The sequence below is a fragment of the Plutella xylostella genome, chromosome 30, assembly GCF_932276165.1.
Source record: "Plutella xylostella chromosome 30, ilPluXylo3.1, whole genome shotgun sequence".
NCBI lineage: Eukaryota > Metazoa > Arthropoda > Insecta > Lepidoptera > Plutellidae > Plutella > Plutella xylostella.
Genome location: NC_064010.1, coordinates 3,392,793 through 3,418,839, shown reverse-complemented (window position 1 = coordinate 3,418,839; position 26,047 = coordinate 3,392,793). Strand labels below are relative to the sequence as shown.

The 26,047-nt window shown below is 37.5% G+C and overlaps 2 protein-coding genes across 3 annotated transcripts in view; both read left to right on the top strand.

The window, feature by feature from the left end:
- Window positions 1–556: 556 nt before the first annotated feature.
- Window positions 557–8,016, top strand: LOC125488484 (protein SGT1 homolog). The gene is made up of 7 exons (XM_038121431.2): window positions 557–708; window positions 1,110–1,226; window positions 1,526–1,642; window positions 1,950–2,037; window positions 2,367–2,458; window positions 4,099–4,203; window positions 6,412–8,016. Exons 1-7 carry the CDS (start codon window positions 688–690, stop codon window positions 6,517–6,519), a joined length of 648 nt encoding a protein of 215 aa, XP_037977359.1. The 5' UTR covers window positions 557–687; the 3' UTR covers window positions 6,520–8,016.
- Window positions 8,017–18,391: 10,375 nt separating this feature from the next.
- Window positions 18,392–26,047, top strand: part of LOC105381501 (synaptotagmin-7) — a 487,160-nt gene continuing 479,504 nt past the window's right edge. For both annotated transcript variants that reach the window (XM_048631907.1, XM_048631908.1), the window contains exon 1: window positions 18,392–18,694. The gene's annotated coding sequence lies outside the window, so the exon portion shown is untranslated. The remainder of the gene's footprint in view (window positions 18,695–26,047) is intronic.

Below are 26,047 nucleotides of genomic sequence, written 5' to 3'. Positions count from 1 at the left end.
GCGCATGACAACATCATGCGCTATATCAAGGAGAGGAGTGTCGGCCGCACCGAACAGCCAGTCCAGGTGCTGGCAATTGAAAGACTGCAGTCCGCCAAGCAGACGGACTTCAAGTCCTTCCGTCTTCGGGTTCCCGCCGACCAGGAGAAGGTTCTACTGAACAAGGACTTCTGGCCTGCGGGAATCGTTTTCCGTCGCTACAGGGAGGCGAAAAAGACTATTAAATCCCCTGCTATTAATAGTGCTAGAGTTTAAGTTATAGTTAAATTTTATAATTATGTTATTTTATTTATTATTTTGTATGATTTAAAATGTATGTGTTTAGTTTATAATATGGGCCACTGATGCCTGAAATAAAGGTTTATTATTATTATTATTATTATTATTACTATAATCCCATTTTATTTTTCTGCCTGAATAGCGTCATCGTCAATGCAGCACTCAGAAAAAAGTAGTATCTCATTTTACAGTTATTATTCTAAGGTATGCCCGTGTGCGTGTTTACTCTGTCATGCTAATGCCAGGCTGGACTGTCAGTGTCAGTTTCGTCTGTGAAATTCTAGAAAAATCAGTTGGTCAGTCTCAACAAAAAGAGATTGTAAATTTAATAAAATTGCCTAATAAATACTATTTGCTCTGTAATAACAAGTTGCTTATTTTTTATAAAGTTTCTGCTACAACAGCACCATGGCGGAACCGGCTCCTCAAGTAAGTTTTATTTAAGTAATTTATAACGGTGCGTTGACTCTTTGTTATTATTTATAGATTGTAGTTATTTTCAGGTATAAAATTAAGACCATAAGCTTCTAAATTAATGCCGATATTTCGTTAAATTATCGATACACTTACATCAAATATAAATAATTTGACAATATTAACATAAAACGTTTAAATCTATATAACTTTAACCTATAATTTCCATTTTGGATAATGTTATTGTAGTCAATCTCTTCAATTTAATATTAGCTAAGTACCTACTTAAGGTACTACCTAAAAACTTACGGAAAAACTAATTATTCTGCAATTCTTAATGCCAATATAAACCCCACATAAACCTAGGCACAGATTTAGCTGGATAAATATTCCTGACTCTTTTTTTTACATTGCAGATAATGAAGCCAAAAATAAAACACGATTGGTACCAGACTGAGTCACAGGTTGTGATCACAGTGTTACTCAAAAATGCTCCAAAAGACAAAGTGAAAGTAGACTTTGGGGAGCGCAGTGTAAGTATATTCCCCTTACCTTTGTCAATGATAGTTTGTGGCGGTTTAAGTAGGCCTGACCAGAAGTATACCCCACTGGATCCCAGAAGAGGCTGGATGACAAAAGCTGAGAACAGAGTGTTGTGTCACTCCTAGGGAGATGCCTATGCCCATATGCCCAGCTGATCATAATGTGGGTTGGGCATCTCTTAAAGCACTTGACTATGAATAAAAGCTCATTCTTAGAACTAAGTCAACAAATACATGTACAATCATGTAGTAAAACTACATTAAGTAAATACCACAACATCATGTTACAGTTATCGCTGTCGAGCCCGCTGCCGGACTCCGACTCGGAGTTCAGCCTCGAGCTGGAACTAGCTCATGAGGTGGTGCCTGACATGTGCTCCATGGCCATATCTCCGTCTAAGATTGAGGTATGTTGATGTTTTTTCATATCAACTTAATTTACATTGTTACATGATTACTTTTTCACTTACATAGGAGTGCAAGCAGGCTATTGTGATCTTTCAGCATCTAACAAATATGTCTGTGGAACCTCGGTGCAGTGTACATGCTTAGCATTATTAACTCCTGCAGCATTGGTAGTCCTAAATAATGATAAATGTGGATAATAAAGTAGAGACTATTGCTAGGATATTTTAATTGCATGAACTAGCATGATTGTTTTCTAACTCCAACATAAAACAAAATATATATAATGTTTATTTTGTATGCTTTCAGGTGAAATTGCGCAAAAAGGAGGGCCTGAGGTGGACTCAGTTAGAGGGAGAGGGACAGAAAGAAGAGAAAGTTAAAGCTATTCCTCAGGGTAAGTTATAAAAAAATAGATAAATCATACTCAATAAATTATTTAATAGAAATAATGAATTAAAATACGATTAAATAAGGCAGTAAGTCAGGCATATTATTATGTCAACAGTTCTAGGGTAGGTTATTTTGAGTTGCTATCACAGATTTATAAAAAGATACCATAAGCAACTAAAATATAATATGTATCATCATCACAAGCCTGTTATTGTATTATATGCTCATCCTCCCTGTTGGGGGTTTTGCACTTAAAACTGTTACCAAACAAATATAATATATTATCAATTACTTTTCAAATGCATAATTAAATGCTTAATATTTTAATTTCAGCAATTATTGACGCTTCGGGACCGCCACCAGCCAAATGCCCCTCCATCTTCAGAAAAGACTGGGACAAAATAGAAAAGGACATCAAGAAAATGGTAATTAAGACACCAAATTAAAAGAATTTTTCTTACACAATTAGATATATTGATAATACCTTTATTTACTGTACACAGTATTCAGCGCTGATTTTCAGCTAAGGCCTAGTTTATAACCATCCCTTTACCTTACCATGGCAGCTTGCAAATTTAAAGAGCTACATTGTTTAATTTACGAATTATTTCATTTAGATTCTACAAATATGATACTGCAATTATTATACAGAATAAGATATAATTTATTTGTAAACTAAAAACACAGAACACAATTACAGTATTTGAATATAATGTGGCGAAGACTCGAAGATGAGGGTGACGTGCGGTGATGAAGATGATAATAAAGATTTATTTATAGACACTTTATTGTATACACAAAACAAAGACAAAAACATGAAGACAGAGAAAGTAAGAAGTACACAAAGGCGGGCTTATTGCCAAGAAGCAATTTCTTCCAGCCAACCCTTGGTTGGTGGAAAACTAAAGTGATATTCACACGAAACTCTTTTATACAATAATAAAAATAAAATAAAAAACAATTTAAACTAGACATAGAACTATACTAACGACTAACATGTCCAAAATATACCTATAAATTAGAATGACTAATGCCTATTTATTTAACCTACTTAAATAATAATGATACATACAGATACACATATAAAAAAAAAAAAAACTAAAAGACAAAAAATACCTACTTAATATATACCGACTAACTATGTTAATACATACATATATAATAAATATATACATAAATAAATATAATTTACCAACCTAAGGTTTGATGATAATGATCCTTTACGCTCTTTTTAAAAGTAGCAAGCGAAGGTGATAGTCGCACGTTCACGGGCAAGGTGTTCCACAGGCACGCCGCCTTCACAGCGAACGAGTCGCTATATGAAGCAGCGTTGCGGTCAGGCACACTCAACATCTTGTTCTCTGTAGATCTCAACGCTCGGCCGTGGGAGCAGAGAAATGAAAACTTAGATTTAAGATATTGTGGGGAAGAAGGGTTATTCAAAACATTGAATAACATGTTAAGAATGTGAGTATTCCGGCGAAGGCGAATTGGGAGCCACTTCAATTGAGCACGATACTCTGAAATGTGATCATACTTACGTAATCCAAAAATGAATCGGATACATAAGTTCTGGAGACGTTCGAGTTTATTGAGTAGCTCTTCAGTGAGGTCAAGATAGCTTACGTCAGCGTAATCGAGAATTGGGAGCAGTAGAGACTGTGCCAACGTAATTTTAGTGTTAAGCGGTAGGAAATACTGCAAGCGTTTAAGAGAGTGGAAAGATGCAAAAAGCTTCCTGCTCACAGCATCAACTTGGGGAACCCAAGAGAGATATTCTTGGCTTGTTGATAGTATGAGTGTATTAAGGAATTTAATAGAAGTATTTTACAAGAAATATGATTTTAGAATTAGTAAGATGTAAACGGCGTGTCGGTCGCCCCCCAACCCGTTGGTCTGATGATCTGCGGAAGGTAGCGGGAAGCCGCTGTATGCAGATGGCGGGTGGCAGTTTGGGGTGGCGATCGTTAGGAGAGGCCTATGTCCAACAGTGGACTATAGAAGGCTGAGAGAGAGAGAGAGAGAAAATGTTACGTTACTCAATAAACCTACGTTTCCACTACAGGAGGAGGAAGAGAAGCCCGAGGGCGAGGCGGCGCTGAACGCGCTGTTCCAGAAGATCTACGGCGAGGGCTCCGACGAAGTGAGGAGGGCCATGAACAAGAGCTTTGTGAGTTGTGCTTTGTATCTGTTTATTTTCGTATTACAATACGCTCAAGAGCAATGAAAAAGTTCCAGTGACAAAATCCAGGTAGGCATGTACATACAATGAATTCATTTATATTTTTAAGGTATTTAAATACAGTTTATACCATTCATTCTTTACGTGATAAAAGTTTTGTAAGTATTAGAAAACTTCGTGCGGAAACCTGCACATCAAGATTTAGCACACCTAGAGTTTTTTTGAAAAAATTTGTTCAAATTAAAACGAATTTTAAATACATTGGGGTTGGTCTCGGTATTTTGTGAGTGGAACATTTTCATTGCCCGTCAGTGTATTATGTTAGGCCTTAGGGTGCTTTTCCACCTGAGATGTGCTATGCAGCTATGCTGCGAAGATGTAATATCTACGCTACGAAAATATGTGACCGTTTCCACCAATACTACGCTAGGTAGCTGTGCGAGGAAGATGCGCTACGAAGATGCGCCGCCGCAAAGTAGCTGTGCGAGAAAGATGCGCATTTGCTTCCACGATGGCATGTCTACTTTCAGTGAAAAACGCGGGCATACTGTAGGTCTGCTCTGCACATACATAGCTTCACCACTCGCGATGGTCCATAGCACATATCCATAGCACGCATCCATAGCACACATCCATAGCACACATCCATAGCACGCATCATTCCATACAAAAAACATATCTTAGTTGAATCCGTTTCCACCAGTGCTAAGCTATGTGCACCAATTAATATGATTGGTGGATATCAAACGCATCCATAGCATCGTAGCATAGCACATCTCTGGTGGAAAAGCACCCTTAACCTACTAATCCACAGTGGACCAGCGTGGTGAGAAATAGTCCAAGCTTAGACTTGGGGATATATATTTTTTGTAGTAAACATTTCACAGGAGTTTTTCATTTATTTATTCAACAACAATCCATTCATTGTATTTGAATTTAAAACTTAAAATTATATAAAACTAAATACTATAAATAGACAACATGCAAAATCAAATTTTACAAGTACATACAAGAAATAATTCATCAATAGATCCATAATATTTACACAGTTTATATATTCATTATACATCGTTATTATCAGCTTTGTCATTTATAAATTCATCAAATGAGTAGTAACACTTCTTCAATAGGTATAGTTTCAGCTTGTTGTTGAATACTCTATGAGCAGTTAATTCTTTAAACTCTGTAGGCAAGTTATTATATAAATAAAGAGCTTGAAACCTTGGTGAGTGCTTGGCTATATCAATATTAGGGCAGAAATCCGATTTTAGGTCCTTTCTTCTAGTTTGTAACCTAGTGTTCCTCTCTAACTCAGATTCTAGTGTAGGTAAGTACTTTACTAAATGGGAAGTGACAACCAGAATGTAAAGGCATGACAGGGTGAGAATACCCAATTTAATAAAAACCTCCCTGCAAGACTGCCGCTGGGATATTCGTACCATGGTCCTAATTGCACGTTTTTGGAGAACAAATGCCCTGTTGAAGTTGTAATCGTAACTTCTTCCCCAAAAACGAATACTATATCTTAGTTTGGACTCAACTAAGGCATAGTACACCTGTTTAAGGTGAATAATGCCTAGTTCATCTCTCAGACTCCGAATAGCATAACACGCAGAACTTATTGTGCTAGAGACAGATTCTAACTCTACTTTCCAATTTAGCTTAGAGTCAATGTGAATGCCCAAGAATTTTACTGAATTTACTTGATTAATTTTATTGTTATTTATATAAATGTCAAGTGCATCATTATTTCTACTTGTAGTTTTAAACAGCATTGCATTAGTCTTATCAGCATTTAATGTCAAATTATTAATCCTAAACCAATTGTCAAATGTCATTATTAAAGCATTAGTCTTAATACTAAGTGATTCTATGTTGTTAGAGTTAACTATCGCGTTAGTGTCATCTGCAAACACTACAACACTAGTGTCTGGGGAGGTCTGTTCGATGAAGCCTATTAAATCGTTTGTGAACACAATAAATAATAGTGGACCTAGAATTGATCCCTGTGGAACTCCTCTTTCGACTTTAACCAGCTTTGATTTATATGTATTTTCACGCTCTTCATCTCTGCTGACTATCTCTACGAACTGTTTTCTATTTTTAAGGTATGATGTTAAAAGTTCTAGAAAATCTCCTCGAATTCCATAATATTCCAGTGTTGTTAACAAATGCTGTTTCTTCTTCATTCCCCAGGTGGAATCAGGAGGCACGGTGCTCAGCACCAACTGGGACCAGGTGGGCAAAGACAAGGTGGACGCCAAGCCGCCCGACGGACTCGAGTTCAAGAAGTGGACCGAGTAGGGTGGGCGGTTGTCAGTGAGCGAGAGCGAGGGCGAAGCGTAATTGACTCCCATCAATATTATCATAAAGGTCTTCGCACATTATAACAACTCCACGCCAACGCGGCAGCAACTCTACTCACACTCCTTTAGTTTTTCTAGACATTTAGTGTATGATGCGTAGGCCACTCGTTGTACACTACTTTATAACCATTTTTTTTTAATTAAACCTTGAACATATGACACAGGGCTTAAATATCAATGTCTAGCATAGAGTCGAGTCGCCGGTGAGTTGTTATAATGTGCGAAGACCTTTAGCCTGTTGGGTATAGCCTATTTTGGCTATAGCCTCTTTTTGTGTTATCTATTTATGTTGAAGAAATGGACTCTGGGAGTGGCGGTTGTCAGTGAGCGAGGCCGAAGAGGAATTGGTAGCTTATTCTATCTGCTATAAAACTTAATAAATATCTGTTTAATCATCATCAGCCCCCAATAGTTTTTGAGTAGGCTTCTTTTGTGTTATCTATAATAATGTCGTAGAAGTGGTTTGAATACACTGGCTGAGAGTGCAGAGCAGAAACTGTGCCACCACCGCAGATTTGGAAAACAAAAAAATTATTATTACCACTTTATAAAAGCCTACTAAAATCCTATATTTCGGTTTAATAACCCTTTTTGTGTCGTGTTTTCGATTAAAATTGTAAATATGATTATGAAGATTAGGCCGTGTGTTTGTGTAGGTCTAACTGAAGCAGTTATAGCCTCCGAAAAGAATAAAGAGGTTTATTGCATTTTGTGGTTTTAAATTTCATGTATCATGATGATATTCGTTTTAAATTATTTATGATCTAATTAAGTCAATTTGTCTGGGCTGATTCAAAAGCTACATTCTTTCAGTTTACGTAGTACTTGTAAGGAAAGCTATGTTATTTTTAAAACATCTAAATTACTATTGAGTATGCAATCATCATCATCATCAGCCACTCATCCACTTCTGGAAGTAAACCTCATCTAAGAAACAGCACAACACCCTGCCACGTTAATTTGAAAAATGCAATTTTTGAGTTTGCAAAGTCTACTAATAATTAATTATTAAATATGTAGCTTCTCAAATAACCATAACCATAGAAATACTAACACCGACTTGCATAAAGTAACTTTAAGATAATGTCGGCATTAAATGTATTGCTGCCTTGCTCTGACAGTATATGGACAGAAAGAGACAGGCATAGATTTAATGCCGACATTAGCTTAATGTTGCTTTCTGCAACTCGGCATAGGTTTTTATGCTTTGAAATTGATTCAGAATTGTGAACGTTTTCATGTCTTTTTCTCGTTTTTTTTATATGAATGTGTGTTATGTAGGTATGTGTAACAAAGTTATGACATAGGTAATTCTCTTAAGTTTAAAGTTAAGTTATGATTGTGTAATAAAAAGAGTAATAAATAATTTTAATTTAACTATAAATGTACTAGAGAGAAAGACTGTGTACATTAAATAAAGATTTTACGAAAAAAATATTTGTTTTCAGCATGTTTTAAACACGTTTCTCAATAATAAATATCGCCAGTTGATATAATATACGTAGATCATAAGTAGGTAGTATAATTTATATCTAGTAGTATCATACAAGTGACATAGCACCAAATTAATGATAAGGCTAGCTTAATACAAAGTAGGTCCATTAAAATTTCACAGCGGATAAGCATATTATCGACCAAAAACGTAAAGGCCTCTACACACCAAAGCCGCTGACCCGGCGGCATAGCCCGGCGGCCTAGTGCCGGCGGGTTAACATAGTACAAAATGAGGCATGATTGTACAAAATGAGGCCGGCGGGTTATGATGATGGCGGGGATGATGCCTTAAACATGGCATTTTGTGAGTATATTTTATCTTTGTCGTTAGCAACTATAACTAGTATAATAAAGTACTTAAACATTAACACACAGTAACACTCCACATAAACCTACATTCCTATGAAATATTATCCTCTCCAATAGAATGAGTCAGAGCTAAAATCGAACGGACGTAACGTTAAAATTGAGTTACTTAAACCCGTTGGAATTTAGCTCGAATAGGAACCTAAAACTGGGTAACTAGACTACCTAGGTATTCAGTGTCGCTGCGATCACCTAGGGAATAAAGCAATTGAATTTGTCACACAGAATTGGATTCGCGAGAGCTGAAGTGCAGAATTTATTTAGATGGAGTGGCAGAATTAATGCTTCGTAACATTACCTATGCCTTAAATAAATGAAGCCCTTTATAGTTTCAGCAAGATTATGGTAGCTCAGTAATGTAACCGCTCGCTTTTCACGCCTGAGCATCACCGATTCCCGCCATCTAAAAGGTTTTCCCGTGGGAATTTTGGGATAGTAAGTACTTACCTAACCTACATAAACTTCCCACTTGAATTTATGTACCTACTTATATAAAACGCATCGAAACCCGTTGTGTAGCATATAGCGTACATAGATATAGAGACGCGGGAAGCGTTGTATCATGATGTATATCAGCACCCTTGAAGAAAACTTGCATATTTCGCTTTTGCACATTTAGATGAGTGAAATGGTCTGCTGAAGCTTAGGACGGCAGTTTAGACGCTAGGGATATGCACAAAGGTTCCATTCGAGTGAACATTCTATGAAGAAAACCGCAATATTACTAGTAGCATTTATTATAATTCGGTCGAATGGCGTAGTGGTTAGTGGCCCTGACTGCTATGCCGAAGGTCCCGGGTTCGATTCCCGGCTGGGGCAGATATTTGTTTAAAGACTGATATTTGTACTCGGGTCTTGGGTGTTGATATTTATATTTAATATGTATCTATCTATGTATTTGTGTAGATATATCAGCTGTCCGATACTCATAACACAGGCTCTGCCTAGCTTGGGGTCGGATGGCCGTGTGTGAGATGTCTCCACATATTATTATTATTATTATTATTAATTTATAAGCTTTACTTCTGTGCGGTCTCTGTTACATAGCTAAGGGTTTAAACTTGTTATTTTCGAATAGCTCGGGTAGGATGCCTGCTATAGTCAATCTTTGTTAGTTCTTTACGTAGATCCTAGTTGCTATTAGGCCTCTAGGTATCTACTGCACTAGTGTTTCGGTGTGTATGTAGGTATTATATTACACCACTCACGAGTCATGAAAAAGTTCCTCTTACAAAACTGTGACACCAATTTAAGATGATGAGATGAAGTGTGATGGTATTGGTATTGTTGACGGTCGAATGGCGTAGTGGTTAGTGGCCCTGACTGCTATGCCGAAGGTCCCGGGTTCGATTCCCGGCTGGGGCAGATATTTGTTTAAAGACAGATATTTGTACTCGGGTCTTGGGTGTTGATATTTATATTTAATATGTATCGATCTATGTATTTGTGTAGATATATCAGCTGTCCGATACCCATAACACAGGCTCTGCCTAGCTTGGGGTCGGATGGCCGTGTGTGAGATGTCCCCACATATTATTTTAACAAAATATTTACTTAGGTACTTTTTTAGGTGGCAATCTTCTGATGCGCTGATAAATGTACTTACGAACTTCAATATTATTTCAGACGTCGTCATTAAGCTATTATATTCTGTTTAGTACTAATTTGGTGTTATTGTCGCACTTTAGTTGCTCCTGAGTGTATTTACCTACAGTTTAATTAATTAGTACCTACAAATTATTCAACCTTAGATCCGAGATAAACAAATGACTGCACCACTTAAGTAAGTAAGTACTAAAAAACTTTCCCATAGACTTCAGAGTTCGAGAGAAACAAGTGAATAAGACATGCGGTAGGCAGCGGCACGGCAGCGGTGCCGGCAAAGTTCGTTCTACCCTCCAGTTAAAGTTTACTCGTAGTGGCAGTGGGTAAGGAAGGTAGTGGGGTATTGTATTGTCATGCTGGCGCAGAAAGTTTAGCGTTTGGTACCGTGGCGGTGTATGATTCATTGTTGAATTCCAAGCCTTGGTATGTGTAGTTAAATACTTAACTACCAAAAACTGTCAGATGTTCAGTTTCATACCATACATATTCATATTCATTAATTCATAAACAAAAAAGAAAATGTTTAAAATTCTTATAACGAAACATATAATTAAGTATACAATAAAAGCTATTTACACATCCTTCAATAACATCACAATTATTTGGTAAATGATGTAACCTATCTTTTCTTTAACTACTTTAAGCATCCACTTTTCGGCAACGTAGGTATGTAACGGACGTATGGCATTAGGTATGCTTTGTAGAGAAACTCACACAAGTGCGTCCACTTCATCGGCTTTGCCGACGCCGTTTCTCCATACATTTATGACAATCTGTTTGGTGTGATACGTACGATAACGATAGGTGGACGCTTACCTTTGATAATAATATATGGGGACATCTCACACACGGCCGACCTCAAGCTAGGCAGAGCCTGTGTTATGGGTATCGGACAGCTTATATATCTATACAAATACATAGATAGATACATATTAAATATAAATTAGAGTTATATTTTGGAGTTAGTCTATATATATAATATTAGGTATTTTCCATTGGTCTCTTCTCTGCATAGCTCTATGTATAGCTACGACCGGACAAAGACTTCAGGGCCCGTGTTTAGCAGCAAATTTTCAGCAATTGCATTTGACATGATGAAGGCAAGGTTTCCCGGATCCCATAGGTACCTACTACAGTTCATTCAGTATAGCTTGTCCAAACACACTTCAGCACCTAACATCATACTTACGAATCAACATTTCAATAATTAGCCAACTACTAAATTATATACTACTAGCCTTAAAAAGTTTTTCCGTGGGAATTCCGGGATAAAAGTAGCCTCCGTTCTTTCGCAGAGTCTAGAACATATGTATTCTAAATTTCTTTCAAATCCGTTCTGTGGTTTTGGCGTGAAAGAGTAACAGACATACACAGTTACTTTCGCATTTATAATACATATTAGTTAGGACTTAGGATTAGTATATACTTACATTCACGAATCTCTATAATATTCGTGAGCAAAATTTTAGTAGGTATCGTAGCCGGGTTTTCCAGAGGAAATCTGGAAAAACCCCCTTTAAGCGATAAAACCGCTTTTTCCTATGTGGTAATGTATTTTTTCTTAGGTACTTGTCGCAGATTTTGAGCAATCTTGGAGTGTCTTCTGATTTGAATTCTTTAAAAACTAAGTTATAAAATAAAACATAATGACAAATGAAATACTTACAAGCAAAAATGATTGATTTCGTAATTAAACCATTTATTTTGTCCGTAGTTTATATGTTTAATAGTATTTTAATTAAAAAGACACACAAAAATTGTTTACCTTCTTCGCCAAATAAGAATGAATACAGTAGGGGAACCCGGGGTAAGACGGGGTCGCTAAGGGAAAATATAAAAAACAACAGGTATTTATAACCACAACGTTATCAATTATTTATGGCTTATTAGGAACTTAATGACGAACACTTTGGCACAGCTTTTGACAAGTCAAAAAGTAATCATTACAATTGACTTATTTTAAGAAATGTAAAAAATGGGAAATAAACCATCTTGCCCCATGTACGGGGTAAGATGGGGTAAGTATACTATGTGGGGCACAAATCAGACAAACAACACTTCTTCTGTGTTTTTATCGTCAACATCAGCACCTGCAGTGTGACCCCAATGCCTGCACCTTTGACATCCGACCCAGTTTTCCTTAGATTTAAAGTAGGACTGTAGATATCCTCACAGTAGAGATAGACACAGTCATCTTCGTTGTTATTCTTCTTCGTAGGCAGTATCTGCTTTGTATCTTTAGCCAACTTCCCTGTAGCCCTTTTAGAGCCCTTCTACAATGTCAAATATTGGGTTGGAGAAAAAAAAAACTTAACCAAGCTAGATTCGTACCCTATCTTGCCCCTCCAAAAATACCCCGTCTTGCCCCACGTTATATTTTTTTAAAAATAATTCATTAAAAAAATACTTTCAATGTTAAAGTGATTTTGCACATATTTAAACAAAGCGTACCAAACCTTAAATAAAAACACATAATTACCAAACATGCCACTGTTTTACTTACTGTGTTGTGACGTTGTTTCTACCGGTCAAAAATAACATGGACACTACGCAAAAACAAAGAATTGAGCTTACACAAAAAACGCATGCGCTCACACCTGCTGTCACTGGCGCACTAAAGGTCAATCATTTAAGCCTTTCTATTGGCTTTTAGGGTTAAGAATGGGTGACTATGGGATCCATGGTAAATGAAGAATGCAGGATTTCTTGAGGCCAAACTATTTACTGATAATTTCCTAATTACATTTTACAAGTGTGTTATAAGTGACGGGCGCGAGACGACTAGCGTCTGCGCATTGTTCGCTACTGGAAGTTACTAGAAAGCTGACATTGCAAAACGTGACTATAACATGTGTCGCTACATCACTTCCCCCGTTTTTCTAAATTTTTGTCAAAAATTTTCAAGACTACTACATAGGTAATACATAAGTTATAAAAGCCTCTCTTACGGAGCTTTAAACTTGAAACAAACAATACCAAACAAAACAAAAATTACAAAATTACATTTCAATACTGATACAAAACTAACAAATCAAACTTATAAATCTCACACAATAACCACTCGGTATAACTACGTAGCACTTTGTTCACTCGCGACGCGCTTATCACATTCCGCTGACCGTGCAAGATGAACGCTGCTACCTCGGTTCCGCGAATCCGACCTCGTGTGGGAATTTCCGATAGCTTCTTTCTTAGCACCTCCCATCCATCCTGGCGGGAACTTCCATGAGGACCCTCGAGTGAGCCTCCGCGTGGGTGACCAGTCCACTATGCTCCAGCTCGGCAGCCTCGCAGCGAGGAAAACAACACAAAAACTCGCATACTCCAGAAGCGCCGATTACCGCCCGTTGACCTTCCGTCGTGAACGCGCAATCGTACCTTCTATGTGTTCCGCTCGTCCAGGTGCTGACTTGAGATGCTTCGATACGCTAATTTCTTCTTCGTTGCGTAACCAAAATGTCTGAAGGGGTGATGCACTTCCAGTAGATGATTTTCTTGATGTTTGTGCCTGTTACCCCATGGCCTTGCTGGGGGAGCCGTCTCGTCCACGCCGTTCCATGCTGCGCCGCGTCATCGCCGTGCTGACTCCATAATTTCTTCCGAAGGTTGCGTGTTCAGATTGTCGGTGGTCACCAGTTTAGGGTATAATGAGGTGGCTATGGGGTTGATGGTAAATGAAGAATGCAGGATTTCTTGAGGCCAAACTATTTACTGATAATTTCCTAATTACATTTTACAAGTGTGTTATAAGTGACGGGCGCGAGACGACTAGCGTCTGCGCATTGTTCGCTACTGGAAGTTACTAGAAAGCTGACATTGCAAAACGTGACTATAACATGTGTCGCTACAGGCTCATTACCCAGATTCCTAAGATGTATAGTTTTGCATATAAGTGGGGGGTCCCGTCTTACCCCGTGACCCCATCTTACCCCGGGTTCCCCTATAAGTATGTTTTGTGACTGTTTCCTGGTTTGTAGGTACACGAAGAATATCAGCTAAAGACACATTTTACCACCGCTCCCTATAAAAATATGTGTGTGTTCCATATTTCCATGAAAAAACACTGCCTTTTGTCACATATTTTGCATCGTGCCAATAAATGGTAAGCTGACTTTCACCTAATTTCGACCAAAAACATTTTCCCGCCACGGGTACAGGTGGGTTACTTTAGGTTGACAAAATTAAAAGGAACCAAAGAAAGCTGTCATGCAATCGGTACGTTTATACAACGAGGTAGAGTCGTGGTTGGAACTTAAATATTTGTTAAGCTTTATTACACACATACATATAAAGGTAAACAAAAGATTATATAAAAAAAAAAAAAAAAAAAAAAAAAAAATCTTTATTCATTAAAACATTTTACAAAGAAAACTTAGCGCCGGGGTCCTGTGCTAAGTCGAGACCTGTATTACAGAGACCCCGTCCCTCCTCTCGGGATCACATTACTATTTTAATGATATAAAGAACTAAGTAAGTATATAATAATATTACAAAAAAGTGCAATATAACATAAAATATTTAAGTTAAAAACAAATAATTATTAAGCTATACTTAACAAATCATTAAATTTACAATCCTCTCAATCAGACAACTATTACAAATAAAGATTCAGTGGAGTCATAGTCCAAGGTTTTAAGAAACGAGATTAGTGTGTGTTTGCAGTGGTGTATTGTCATAGGATAGATTTTTAAGATTTTGTTTAACTTGTTATATAAAAGTGCTGAGCAAATATTATAGTGTCGACGGGCAAATACTGTTTCAGAAGTGTAATTTCGTATGACAGTGTCTTGTCTTCTTAAAAGATTATTTTTTGGGTTATACGGTGTGGAACGATGTCTCCTTAATATTGAATTGAGTACAAATAATTGCCGGATTGTGAGTAGATTATTTGTACAATACAATTCATAGGTTGGGAATCTGTACGGCTTGAAGAACATAACTTTTATCAGTGATCGTTGAGCCCTTTCCAGCTCAATTAGTTTTGTCTTGCAAGCTCCACCCCACGCGCTTATGCAGTAGGTAACAACCGAGCGAGCCAATGCATAATAGATAGTGGTGAGAAGCTCAGGAGGACATATACTGCGAAGCTTCTTAAATATGAATATTAGCTTTCTGATTCTTTGACATAAATATTCAATATGCATGTACCAGTTGAGTCTATCATCTAAAATGACATCGAGATATTTAATATGAGTGGTTCTAGAGATTATATACATAACTACACATTAAAAAAGAATATAATAAGTACTACTTTATTGACTAAACAGAACACAAATAACAATTTATACAGCGGAGTTAAAGCAATAGGCGGCCGTACCGCTAAAAGCGATCTCTTCCAGGCAACCTTTGGGTGGAGGAATGACTTAAAGAATAAATGAAAACATAGAAATGTAAGTATACAAAGGCGGGTTATTGCCAATATGCAATTCGTTCGTTTTTCGTAATGTAGAGTTACCCCGCGCGCGCAAACAATCGGATTATCTGCGAAAATTGAGTTTTTTATCTGTGAAAGAAAAATGGCGGCCTGCTATTCTGTGAACACGTTATCTCTGCCTTCAATCGGGATTCGAGCGTGTTTCACCCCATTTTCGTATTACGAGTTACGTCGAGACTGTTTTTGTCACACCCTGTAGAATTAGGTAAATTTAATCAATCAATATAAGGTGGATACTACGAACAGGACAAAGCGGCGGCGTGGGGCGCCATTCGGCCCGCTGAAGCGCTGACCTTAATTTACTTAATTACCTACCCTTAGATCTTTGTTCCCAAATTTTATGGTATTAATTTCACATAAGATACAAGATGTGTGTATACCGGCCCTAAATGCATCCCAGTACCATACGATGACATTTTTATCCTAACTAATATTATAAATGCGAAAGTAACTGTGTCTGTCTGTCTGTTACTCTTTCAGGCAAAAAACTACTGAACGGATTTGAATGAAATTTGGTATACACATAGTCTAGACCCTGAGAAAGAACATAGGCTACTTTTTATCCCGGAATTCCCACGGGAAAACCTTTTAAGGCGAAGCGAGACTCGCGGGAACAGCTAGTAAATTATAAAAACTATTTAAACTCACCAAACTTGTTTTACGATTTGCTACGCCGTAGCCCGTAGCTCGTAGCAAAGCTCGTAGCATGGTTGTCCGTAGCTAAAATATTTTTGCTATTCCATTCATCATCATCATCATCATCAGGTCCTGGGATCCCTAATCAGGGACATAGGGCTCGAAGTGTAGATTTCCACTCTGACCGGTCCTGTGCCACGCCTTCGACTTCGTACCAGCTCATGCCGAGGGCGGCTGCCTCCTGCACGACGCACGTGGTGTCACGTGGATTTTGGCCGTCCCCTCTTTCGCTTACCAGATGTAGCCCACTTAGTCAGGCCGATTTTGGGTGGATGGTCTTCTAGTCTGCTATTCCATTGGTATAGTTTTATTATTGGGTGTTAATGTATATGATTATTGTATCTGTGTAGATATACATATATCAGCTGCCCGATACCCAAATTGCAGGCTCTGCATAGCTTGCGGTCGGATGGCCGTGTGTGAGATGTTCCCACATATTATTATAATGTATTTAATTTTGTTGGCAGAGTGACTTTTTACTGTGAACAGCAGTATTTTTATTTCATGAATTTCCAAAAGCTGTTGATGATGTCATCCTTAAGCTGCGTACAGACCGGCCCAACGAACGCCCAACGATGGATATTTATCCTACATAATACAGGGCAGATTGCAGCAACGAAGGTCAACGAAACCCGTTCGTTGGCGTTCGTCGGGCCGGTCTGTACGCGGCTTTAGTCAACTCCTTTCGGCTTACTATACTTACCCTTTTGCAACATCTGAATTATTCGTACTGCGGCTTACATAAAACTTTGCTCACTATTGTCAGACATATGGGTAGGTAGTATTTACATATTTTGTCAGCTGTTTTATTAACAAGTCACGCTATTCCAATGGGACCTGCCTGACACGCCTCCGCAAACTTATATTATGGGATTTCAAACAAAAGTCATATAACATTGGAATACCTGAAACTGCATGCATAGTTTATACCTATATGATACTAGCTGTTCCCGCGTGCTCCGCTTCGCCTTAAAAAGTTTTCCCGTGGGATTTCCGGGATAAAAAAGTAGCCTGTGTTCTTTCTCAGGGTCTAGACTTTATGTATACCAAATTTCATTCAAATCCGTTTTTGGCGTGAAAGAGTAACAGACAGGCAGACACAGTTACTTTCGCATTTATAATATTAGTTAGGATTATAGTTAGGATTATTTTTAGTTAAAATATTTAAAAAAAGTTAAGATTAATTTCAATAGTAGCAAAGATTAATTGTAACTACTACTTAATATCTAAATATTACTGACAAGATACAATAGGCAATTTATTTTAATCTGCTTCTAATGGTGGAGTTTATAATGAGAAAAGTGAGCCCTATCATACTCTGACCTCAAACTATGAATAGCGCCATAAGCAAAGTGATAGTAGGTAATTCATAATTGCTACAGTTCAATTCAATTCAATTTCATTTATTTCAGATATAAATTAATAGAAAATGTTATAGTAATCATTTTAACTTAGGTACTCTAATGTTAGTGATAGTGACTATACTAAACACAAACATAAACGTAAACATTATAACAAAGTATAACAGCTTAGCCCAAAAATAATACTCTACCCGAATCAGATATTACTACACTCCCGGGCAATGAAAAAGTTCCACTCACAAAATGACGCCATCAAACGATCCCAATTTTTTCAAACATTTAATTTAAAATTTGAACAAAATATTACTGTTTTTTGTTGGTAATATCCTGATGCTCTGTTAAATGTACTTCAATGTTGCAGAAGGCGTCATTAAGCTAACTTTTCCGTTTAGGACTAAATTGGTGCTTTTCTCAGTGGAACCTTTTCATTGCCCGTGAGTGTAAACTATGAAAAATGTCTGAATTGAATTAACTTTATACTTCCAGAAAGCTTAATCTAGTTAAAGCCTCTGATATTCCAACAAAAATATGTAAATCTGATTTACCCAACCAGTTGTGGGTACAAAGTATAATAATCCCGGATCGAAAACCTTAGAATTACAGAACGGGTAGGATTATTTACTTCCAATGTGTATAAATACAGAAACACTAAGCAAGTTACATTATATTTAATAAGGAAAATAAAGAATATCTATCTATCTATCTATATTAAAAGGGAAAAAAATCAGCCATTTCCGGTATTTTTTATTAAAAATCTTATAGGACTCATTCTCACTTAAGTTCCGTAAAGAAAGGGCGATATTTCTAAACTTATGAACGCAGCCTTATCCTACGAGCGAAAACCTTCAGTGGCGTGACGGCCGCAGCGGCGAACGCGCGGCAACTTCGATTCCATATTTGAAATTTCGAATTTTCCACCGCATGCGAAAGTTTTGCGGCCAGTGTTTTCGAGAAAACTTAAACCTTTTTCGAGTCCCGTGCTGTGCAGTGTATCCAACCTTTTTAGTGTTGCAAAAGTGTTTGTTCTGAGTTATTAAAGAGTGATTTGGTAACTTTCGTGTTTGTTTTGTTGTGTTAATTAGTTAATGGACACATTTGGTGGGGTGTAATTTGTGTCAGATTATCCCTTGCGGTAAAAGCCGTGGAAGACATCTAAGGTAAGTGTTAGTTTTAATAAGTTAATGGAGCTTTCGTGTCTGTTCAACCTCGTGGCGGATAACAAAGCTAATTTAATACTCATGATAATGTACCTACATTACTAAGGTAAGTAGTACATTATGTTTTTATGGACTTTAATAAACCTTTGTAACTATATGCACCTACTTTCTTAATCATGTTTTACTTTGGATGGCTAAAAAATACCTATTATCTTTTAAGTTTTAAAAACGATGATCATTTAGGCACAGAGAAAAAAACACTACGTTACATATCCGGTGGTTCTCATAGCCATCAAAAAATTCCAAATTATATGAAAAATTTTGCACTGTCTTTTAAAATTCTATAACAAAAACTCAATAATTACTACCACGTAACCTACGTTTTGGAACAAGGCTCGGCCGTTTGTATCATACAAATCATATAGTTTTTTTAAATGAATGCAGTCTTTAATAATTAATAAGTTCCCAGAATTGGGCAACCGATAGGTACCTACACTACCTACTGGGGCGTCACTAGCGGTAATGAGTTCCACCTGCAGAAAGGGTGTAAAGGGCAGGGTATGTAAAAACACACACGCACTCACGCCTTGTACTAATGTACTCCCTTGCGGGGTAGGCAGAGGTGCATTGCTGCACCCACTTTACGCCAGAGTGTTATGTTAGTCCCAATGTAATAGGGGGCGGGCCTATTGCCATTTTACGGGCACATCCAAGACCCGAGGACAAATATCTGTGTTTAAACAAATATCTGCCCCAGCCGGGAATCGAACCCGGGACCATCGGCTCAGTAGTCAGGGTCACTAACCACTACGCCATTCGGTCGTCAGAAGAAAAAGAAGATAGCGTAGCTCCCAAACAGCTCAACTGATTTTTTATATTTTGTTTTTTTGGGTCATGTAATGTTACCCTGTGTGTTCTTATCCATGTTTTATAAAAATCGGCTTAACCATTAATAAGTTATGCGACTTTTGGTGTTTAATATCGGGGGTTTTTAACGTTGGTTAGGTTAGGTAATGATAGCGTATTTTCATACGGTTTAAGTACTCACTAACATGGTACGGCTAAAATGTGTGGGTGGGTTAATTTCAGATGTCTTGTGTTGGCTTAGAAACAATGAATAAGAAATTACATTTACTTTTCTTAAAATAACATCGACTAAATACCTATATAGGCATTATAATTATTCCCTCTATTGTAATTTATTTAACCGGCTTGAGTATTTTTTCTGTGTTAGATACAAGTACAAAAGCTTAGAAAAGCTACCTGTCCTCGCTTCTAGGAATGGTCAGAAAATGGCGGCTGTTTTTTGTAATATTTTTTTTTTAATTACAATACAATACAATACAAAACACTTTATTTGCACCAAGAACAAAAATTAAAAAAAAAAAACAAAACTTAAAAATAAAACAGTTAACAAATTACGTACTTACCTATTGAGAAGCTTGGTAAAACTCCTATAGCTATTGAAGCGGTGATAGCTTAGCGTTTGCTTCTCACCCCAGAGATGTGATGACGAATGAGATATTTCAAATGTATGCACATTGTATACCATGGCTCTGGAATACATCCTGAGGAATCCTGCGAATCTACATTTCACTCATTGCATGTAGTCTCCAAACCATAACGTTATATTTAAGAATCCGAACCCTTTCTTAAACCAGAGGTCCCTATTCTATTCTATTCTATTCTATGTGGGGGCGTCAGTACCTGCACCTGGCTCTCTCGAATGGAACCTTTATGCATATCCCCAAGGTCTAAACTGCCTTCCTAAGCTTGGACCATTTCCCCACCACGCTGGTCCACTGCGGGTTGATGGGTTCACATATCTAGATGTGCTAGATCTATATTTGCAGGTTTCCTCACGATGTTTTCCTTCACCGTAAGAGCGATGGTATACATTGCACTTAAGTTAAAAGAACTCATTGGTACATGTCAGCGCCGGGATCGAACCCGCATCTCTGGCGTGAGAAGCGGGCGCTTACCCGATTGAGCTACCACCGCTCTGAGGTCCCTATAAATAAGTACAAAAAATAGTTTTATAAAAGTTCAGTTTTTACATCCCGCGGTACCTACGGAACCCTAAAAACTAATCAACTACCCAAAAGCCACATCAGCATTTTGTCCCACAAGAACAACAAGCCCGGCAAGACAAACAAAGACTTAAAAACTTTTCAGTGGAACTCATTACGAGCAAGTTCAGTTGTCCCCGGACTTTGTAAACAAGCTTTGTCCTGGGGATAAGTGGGCCATTTTGCCGTGCCGCAGCTCAGGACTATAGATAATTCTAGACTAGACTAAACAAGGCCTTGAGAGAGAGTATAGGAGTTAAGTTATGTGTAAAGGTAAGTTTCTACCTATTGGTATCGTACGAGTTTGAAATAGTCTAGCCTATCGTAAATTGGAATAAAAAGGGCATGTTAATTTTTCGGCATTCACAAAACACTGTGCGTACGTATAGGACCCAACGGATTCTCATAAATGTATAGAGAAACGGCGTTAGCAATGCCGATGAAGTAGACGACGCATGAGTGAATTTCTTTACAAAGAATAATGAATGTGATACAATAATGATATATAATTATCATTTACATATTAACTGAAGCTTTCATTCTACACTCTCTACATTCAGAAGTTCAGATAGTTCTAATCCCGTACGCAAAAAGAATGGCAAAGCTATGGTAGTTGAAGAGCTTTGTCGGAGGTAAGCTAGCTTTGTCGAGGGTACACTTTGAGCTTCAACTTTGGAAAAGGCAGCTTGCTAAAGCTTTTTTCAAATGTTTAATTTTCAAAATTTTTCAATTTAGTTATTTATAATTCTATCAGACTAATAGCCGTCGCCTCGGCTGCAGTTACGGTTTAAACAAGCTGAAAGAGGTGATCCAGGGAGTCTTTCTTAAAAAAATTACATGCGACCCTCGAAATTTCACGAAAAAAAATATTCTATTCTAATTTGTAGAACAAAGTACCTAGTTCAGGACGACCCTGACTCAAACCTTTCGGCTTACTACTTATACTTAGCTCTTTTGCAACATTGTATTTGTATTTGATTGGCACCGAAATTTATGGACCGATTTCACAAATTTGCATTGTGACATTCATTTTTTTATCCAAACCACAGGAAACCAAAATGCGAAACTCGCGCAAAAAAGCTTTAGGCCCTGTTTCACAATGTCTGGGTAATGGCTACCTGATGGATAAAATACATGCTGTCACTCTCTATAATTATGTTTTAGACAGTGACAGCAAGTATTTTATCCATCAAGTAGCCGTTACCCAGAAATTGTGAAACAAGCCCTTAGACTAACGTCTACCTCGTTAAAATGAATAAAAAAACACCTAATTTTAAACTTGTTTAGTCTTATTTTATTTCTCCCCATTCGTTTGTCGGCTGCCAGCTTTGGTAAACTTGTTAAAAGTTTTGTTTGAACGCATTGCGGACTCACGTTCTCAGTTAGGTCATAAACACAGACGCCTAGAGCATGCAGACTAGGCACTAGAACTAGACTAGATAATTTAGTTAGCATTTTGTCAAAACTGTGAAGCCGAGTCTAGTAATCCTACTATAATATTATAAAGGCGAAATATTGTGACTATGTCTGTGTGTGTATGTTTGTTACTTCTTCGCGTCAAAACGGCTGAACCGATTTTAATGAAATTTGGTATGGAGTTAGCTGACACCCTGGATTAACAAATAGGCTTCTTTATCGCGGAATTTGGACAACTTGTTTTTAAAATATATTTGGTATTTAGTAAATTGCAGTAGGTACTCTGCTGGATATGTATATGCAAAAGAGATACCTATGCTACCTCAGCGCAAACACTGCAATTCCATGATCCCCTGAAATATAATTATGCTATTGAAATTCAATTTCAAATATATGTAAGTATATTTTTTTAAGTTAGCAATATTAACAAAATATTATGGATGTAAACCAAAAGAAAAAAGTTGAATTGTCTCGTTAGATTTGGCAAAATACCAACACTCGTCTGCTTAGTAGACGAGAGATGCTCATAAAAACGGTGTGTTGATAACCTAATTTAACCAACGTTAAACTAAATACAAATAACTAGGTTCAGCCGTTTAGAAGCTGCACAAATACCCCTCTTTTTCATCGTAGGCTAAAATATTCCTTTTATAAACGTTACTTAACACCAAAATGCTCTAAATATACAATAATATGACCTAAATCACTAGCAAACTAAACGGAAACTAGCTGCGTTATATAAAACTTTGTATTCAGACATCCCGGAAACAGGATACTCAGAAGAAGCGATCGTGGAAAGAATATTCCGAAATGAAATTACCTCTACTCTACAGTACGCAAGTTTGTTCTAAGAGCAGACGTGAGCTTTTAGAATATCGAATGAAAGCGGGAATAGTGGATCTGTTTCTTGGAATACAGGAAAAGACCAAAAGCGGTCGTAGAAAAGTTTTAAATTTTTAGCGAATTTTATTTCACAAAAGTAGAATAAATGTATGATTGTATCAGGCGGATTTAATGCTAAGAGCAGTAAGAGCTAACCTACAGGAGGTTGAGGAGCGGGGAATGCAAAAAATTAATATCAAATCAAGTATCTTTACCCGTGTTACTTATCTATGTTACTCGTAATTTCTTTCATTCATCACAGCATAGTAAATCATCTCTAGTGAAAAGTCAAGATGATGTACAATGTCGAAAGATGGACGCTTACCTTAAGGGTGCCTTTCCACTAGATAATAATATGTGCTATTCATCATGTGAATCAAATCCGTTCCCACCATGCTATGCTACGAGGACCAATGAAGATGATTGGTTGATATCAAATTTACCCAATACAAAGGAAGCATAGCACATATCTGGTGGAAAAGCACCCTAACTCTTTGACATAAACAGACAACAGTAACAATAATAGATTTAATGTCAACATTATTTTAACGTCCTCCCATTAAAAGATTTCTGTAACAGGGAGTAAGAAGCTTATGTTTTATTGGGTTACAAAAGGTTATGTACGGTGGCCTGCGCCTAAAAGTATACAGGCGAAGTTTTTAAAATAGCGATCCCTGATGATGAAGGGACCAGCTACATCTGTTATAAATCCGGGGACGTGTTGTGTGTGATGTGTGTAGCAGTGGTGTTTATGTGGATGAGCTTGAGCAGCATGTGAGCTTGAGATCGCTATTTTAAAAACTCCGCCTGTATACTTTTAGGCGCAGGCCACCGTACATATGTATACTTAAAGGGTGGATTTGTGTTTGACCTGAGCAACTTTCATTATGGCACCAAACCCTGTCATTACGAAACAGCTATTCAATATCCACACCTACCCATTCGATGTAAATATAGTATAGAACAGATGTTTTTGCAGTTTATGATTGGGCCTGATATTAAATATAAGTTGCTGAGTATTTAGCGAGTTTTTACACCGTTCTAGTAGTGGCGAGTAAACGCGAATTAGCATGATGCGGGAGAGTCGCCACCTAGCGGTATACGCCCTGCACTAGGTCCACGCTATACAAATTTGCGTCGATTTTCACTGCTCGATCGGTTAAAGCTGCGTACAGACCGGCCAAACCAACGCCAACGAACGGGTTTCATTGACCTTCGTTGCTGCAATCTGCCCTATAGGTATTATGTATGATAAACAGCTTTAGAAAAACCTCCACTTGGCCCACGAAAAGTTCACTCATAAATTCGTAACTCGTAACGATAGTAGTTATGAACATGTATCTTATCTATAACTCAGTCGCTCCCACCCGTAGCCTTGTATCGATCAAACTGAACAAAACATGCAAGATTTAAAACGTTACTGTAACAATGGTTACTAGCCACTGAACCAAACTTGGGACGTTATAGGTTTCGGTACAGTTCATGTTCATACACACTTGGGAAGGATAATTAAATTTTATGAACGTTTTCAGTACACGTACTGTATCTTACCGCAAAAAAATGAAATTTTGTGATATTTTTTATGTCTGAAATCTATCTATGGTTCAAGATTTTAATAAAAATCCCTATTCACTTCATAGATTTGTGCAAAAATTATTTCATAAAAAGTGGCTAAAGTAATTATTGAGTTTTCTTTACCGTGTTTCACTCTCTTTTCCTGACTGTACCTAAATTAAAGTGGACTATCCCTAATCGCTTTTAACTTTAACAACAAGGCTACTAATTCCTGTGTCATAAGAGTAAACTTCCAACTACTAGTGCAGTCAACAAAGGCTTAGTAAAAAATTCAAATTGCTTGAAAACACGCCTTTAAAAGTAAAAATCACTTTTGTTGTGGTTAAAAGTAATTTAGCTTTTGAAAGCTATCCAAACAGACTGTGTGAATTGCTACGAAGATCGTAGCAACGGGCTACGAGCTACGGCGTAGCAGAATCGTAAAAAAACTAAAAACGTGTTAATTTAATTTACGTCACCGTGGATGCAATATCGCAAATGATAGGTCTGATTTTCTTTTCCCTTTTCCCTGTAAAAGTACCTAAAACCATTCTGAAGAGGTTGAATGTCAGTGTCGAAATATTTCTTATTTTATTTTAACTTCGCATCGTGGACTCGTCGATGTTTTTTTATGTAAACTCATCAGTACATGGTAGAGGATACTTAATACAAAACATGAATATTTTATCTTCATTGTTACATAACTTTGGGAACGTCCGTAGTCGAGCGGGGTTCAGTGATCGTAACTGATCACTTAGGTTAACCAACACATGTCACCGATTTTAAGTGGTTCTTTTCTGGAAGTTTCCGTGCTTCGGACGGCACCGTTAAGCCGTGGTTCCCGGTTGCTGCTTCAGCAGCAGTCGTTAAACCTAGTCAAACGCCTTCAGGCAGCTTGAAAACATCTAACAGTCGGGTTGCCCACTTACCCGAAAACTTCCGTGCATTGTACTCATTCCAAAACCTCTAACGTGAGTACAAAATGTACAGCGAAAAGCATTCGCTTGCAAGACACCTCTGCTCTGACTACCCCTTCGGTGATTAGTAGTACATTATTAATACTTATTACCCGACTGCCGAAGGAGGAGGTTAATGTTTTATACCAGCATGTTTCAATATGTAAATTATTGTTTTGTACCACCGAAACTAAACGTAACTCCAGTCACGCCAAGGAAGTAGTTGCTTTTGCCGCCATATTGCATCACATAACTTTCTTTTACGAGCTACGAACACGAAATTTTGCAATAATTAACTTTATGTATATGGAGCTGACGTAGCTCAGTAGGATAACGCACCTGGGGGTCACTCTATATGAAAAAAACGTAGTTTCTGAGCGCTGCTGCGCGAGCCACGACTCTATCTCGTTGTATTAAGCGTGCCGATTGCACGACAGCTATCCTTAGTTAGTTTTTCGCAAGTATAGAGTAACCCC

Coding starts and splice junctions, on each gene's coding strand:
- LOC125488484 (XM_038121431.2), top strand. CDS start 688: ATGGCGGAACCGGCTCCTCAA. Junction 1,643..1,949: donor TATCTCCGTCTAAGATTGAG/GTATGTTGATGT, acceptor GTATGCTTTCAG/GTGAAATTGCGCAAAAAGGA. Junction 4,204..6,411: donor GGGCCATGAACAAGAGCTTT/GTGAGTTGTGCT, acceptor TTCATTCCCCAG/GTGGAATCAGGAGGCACGGT.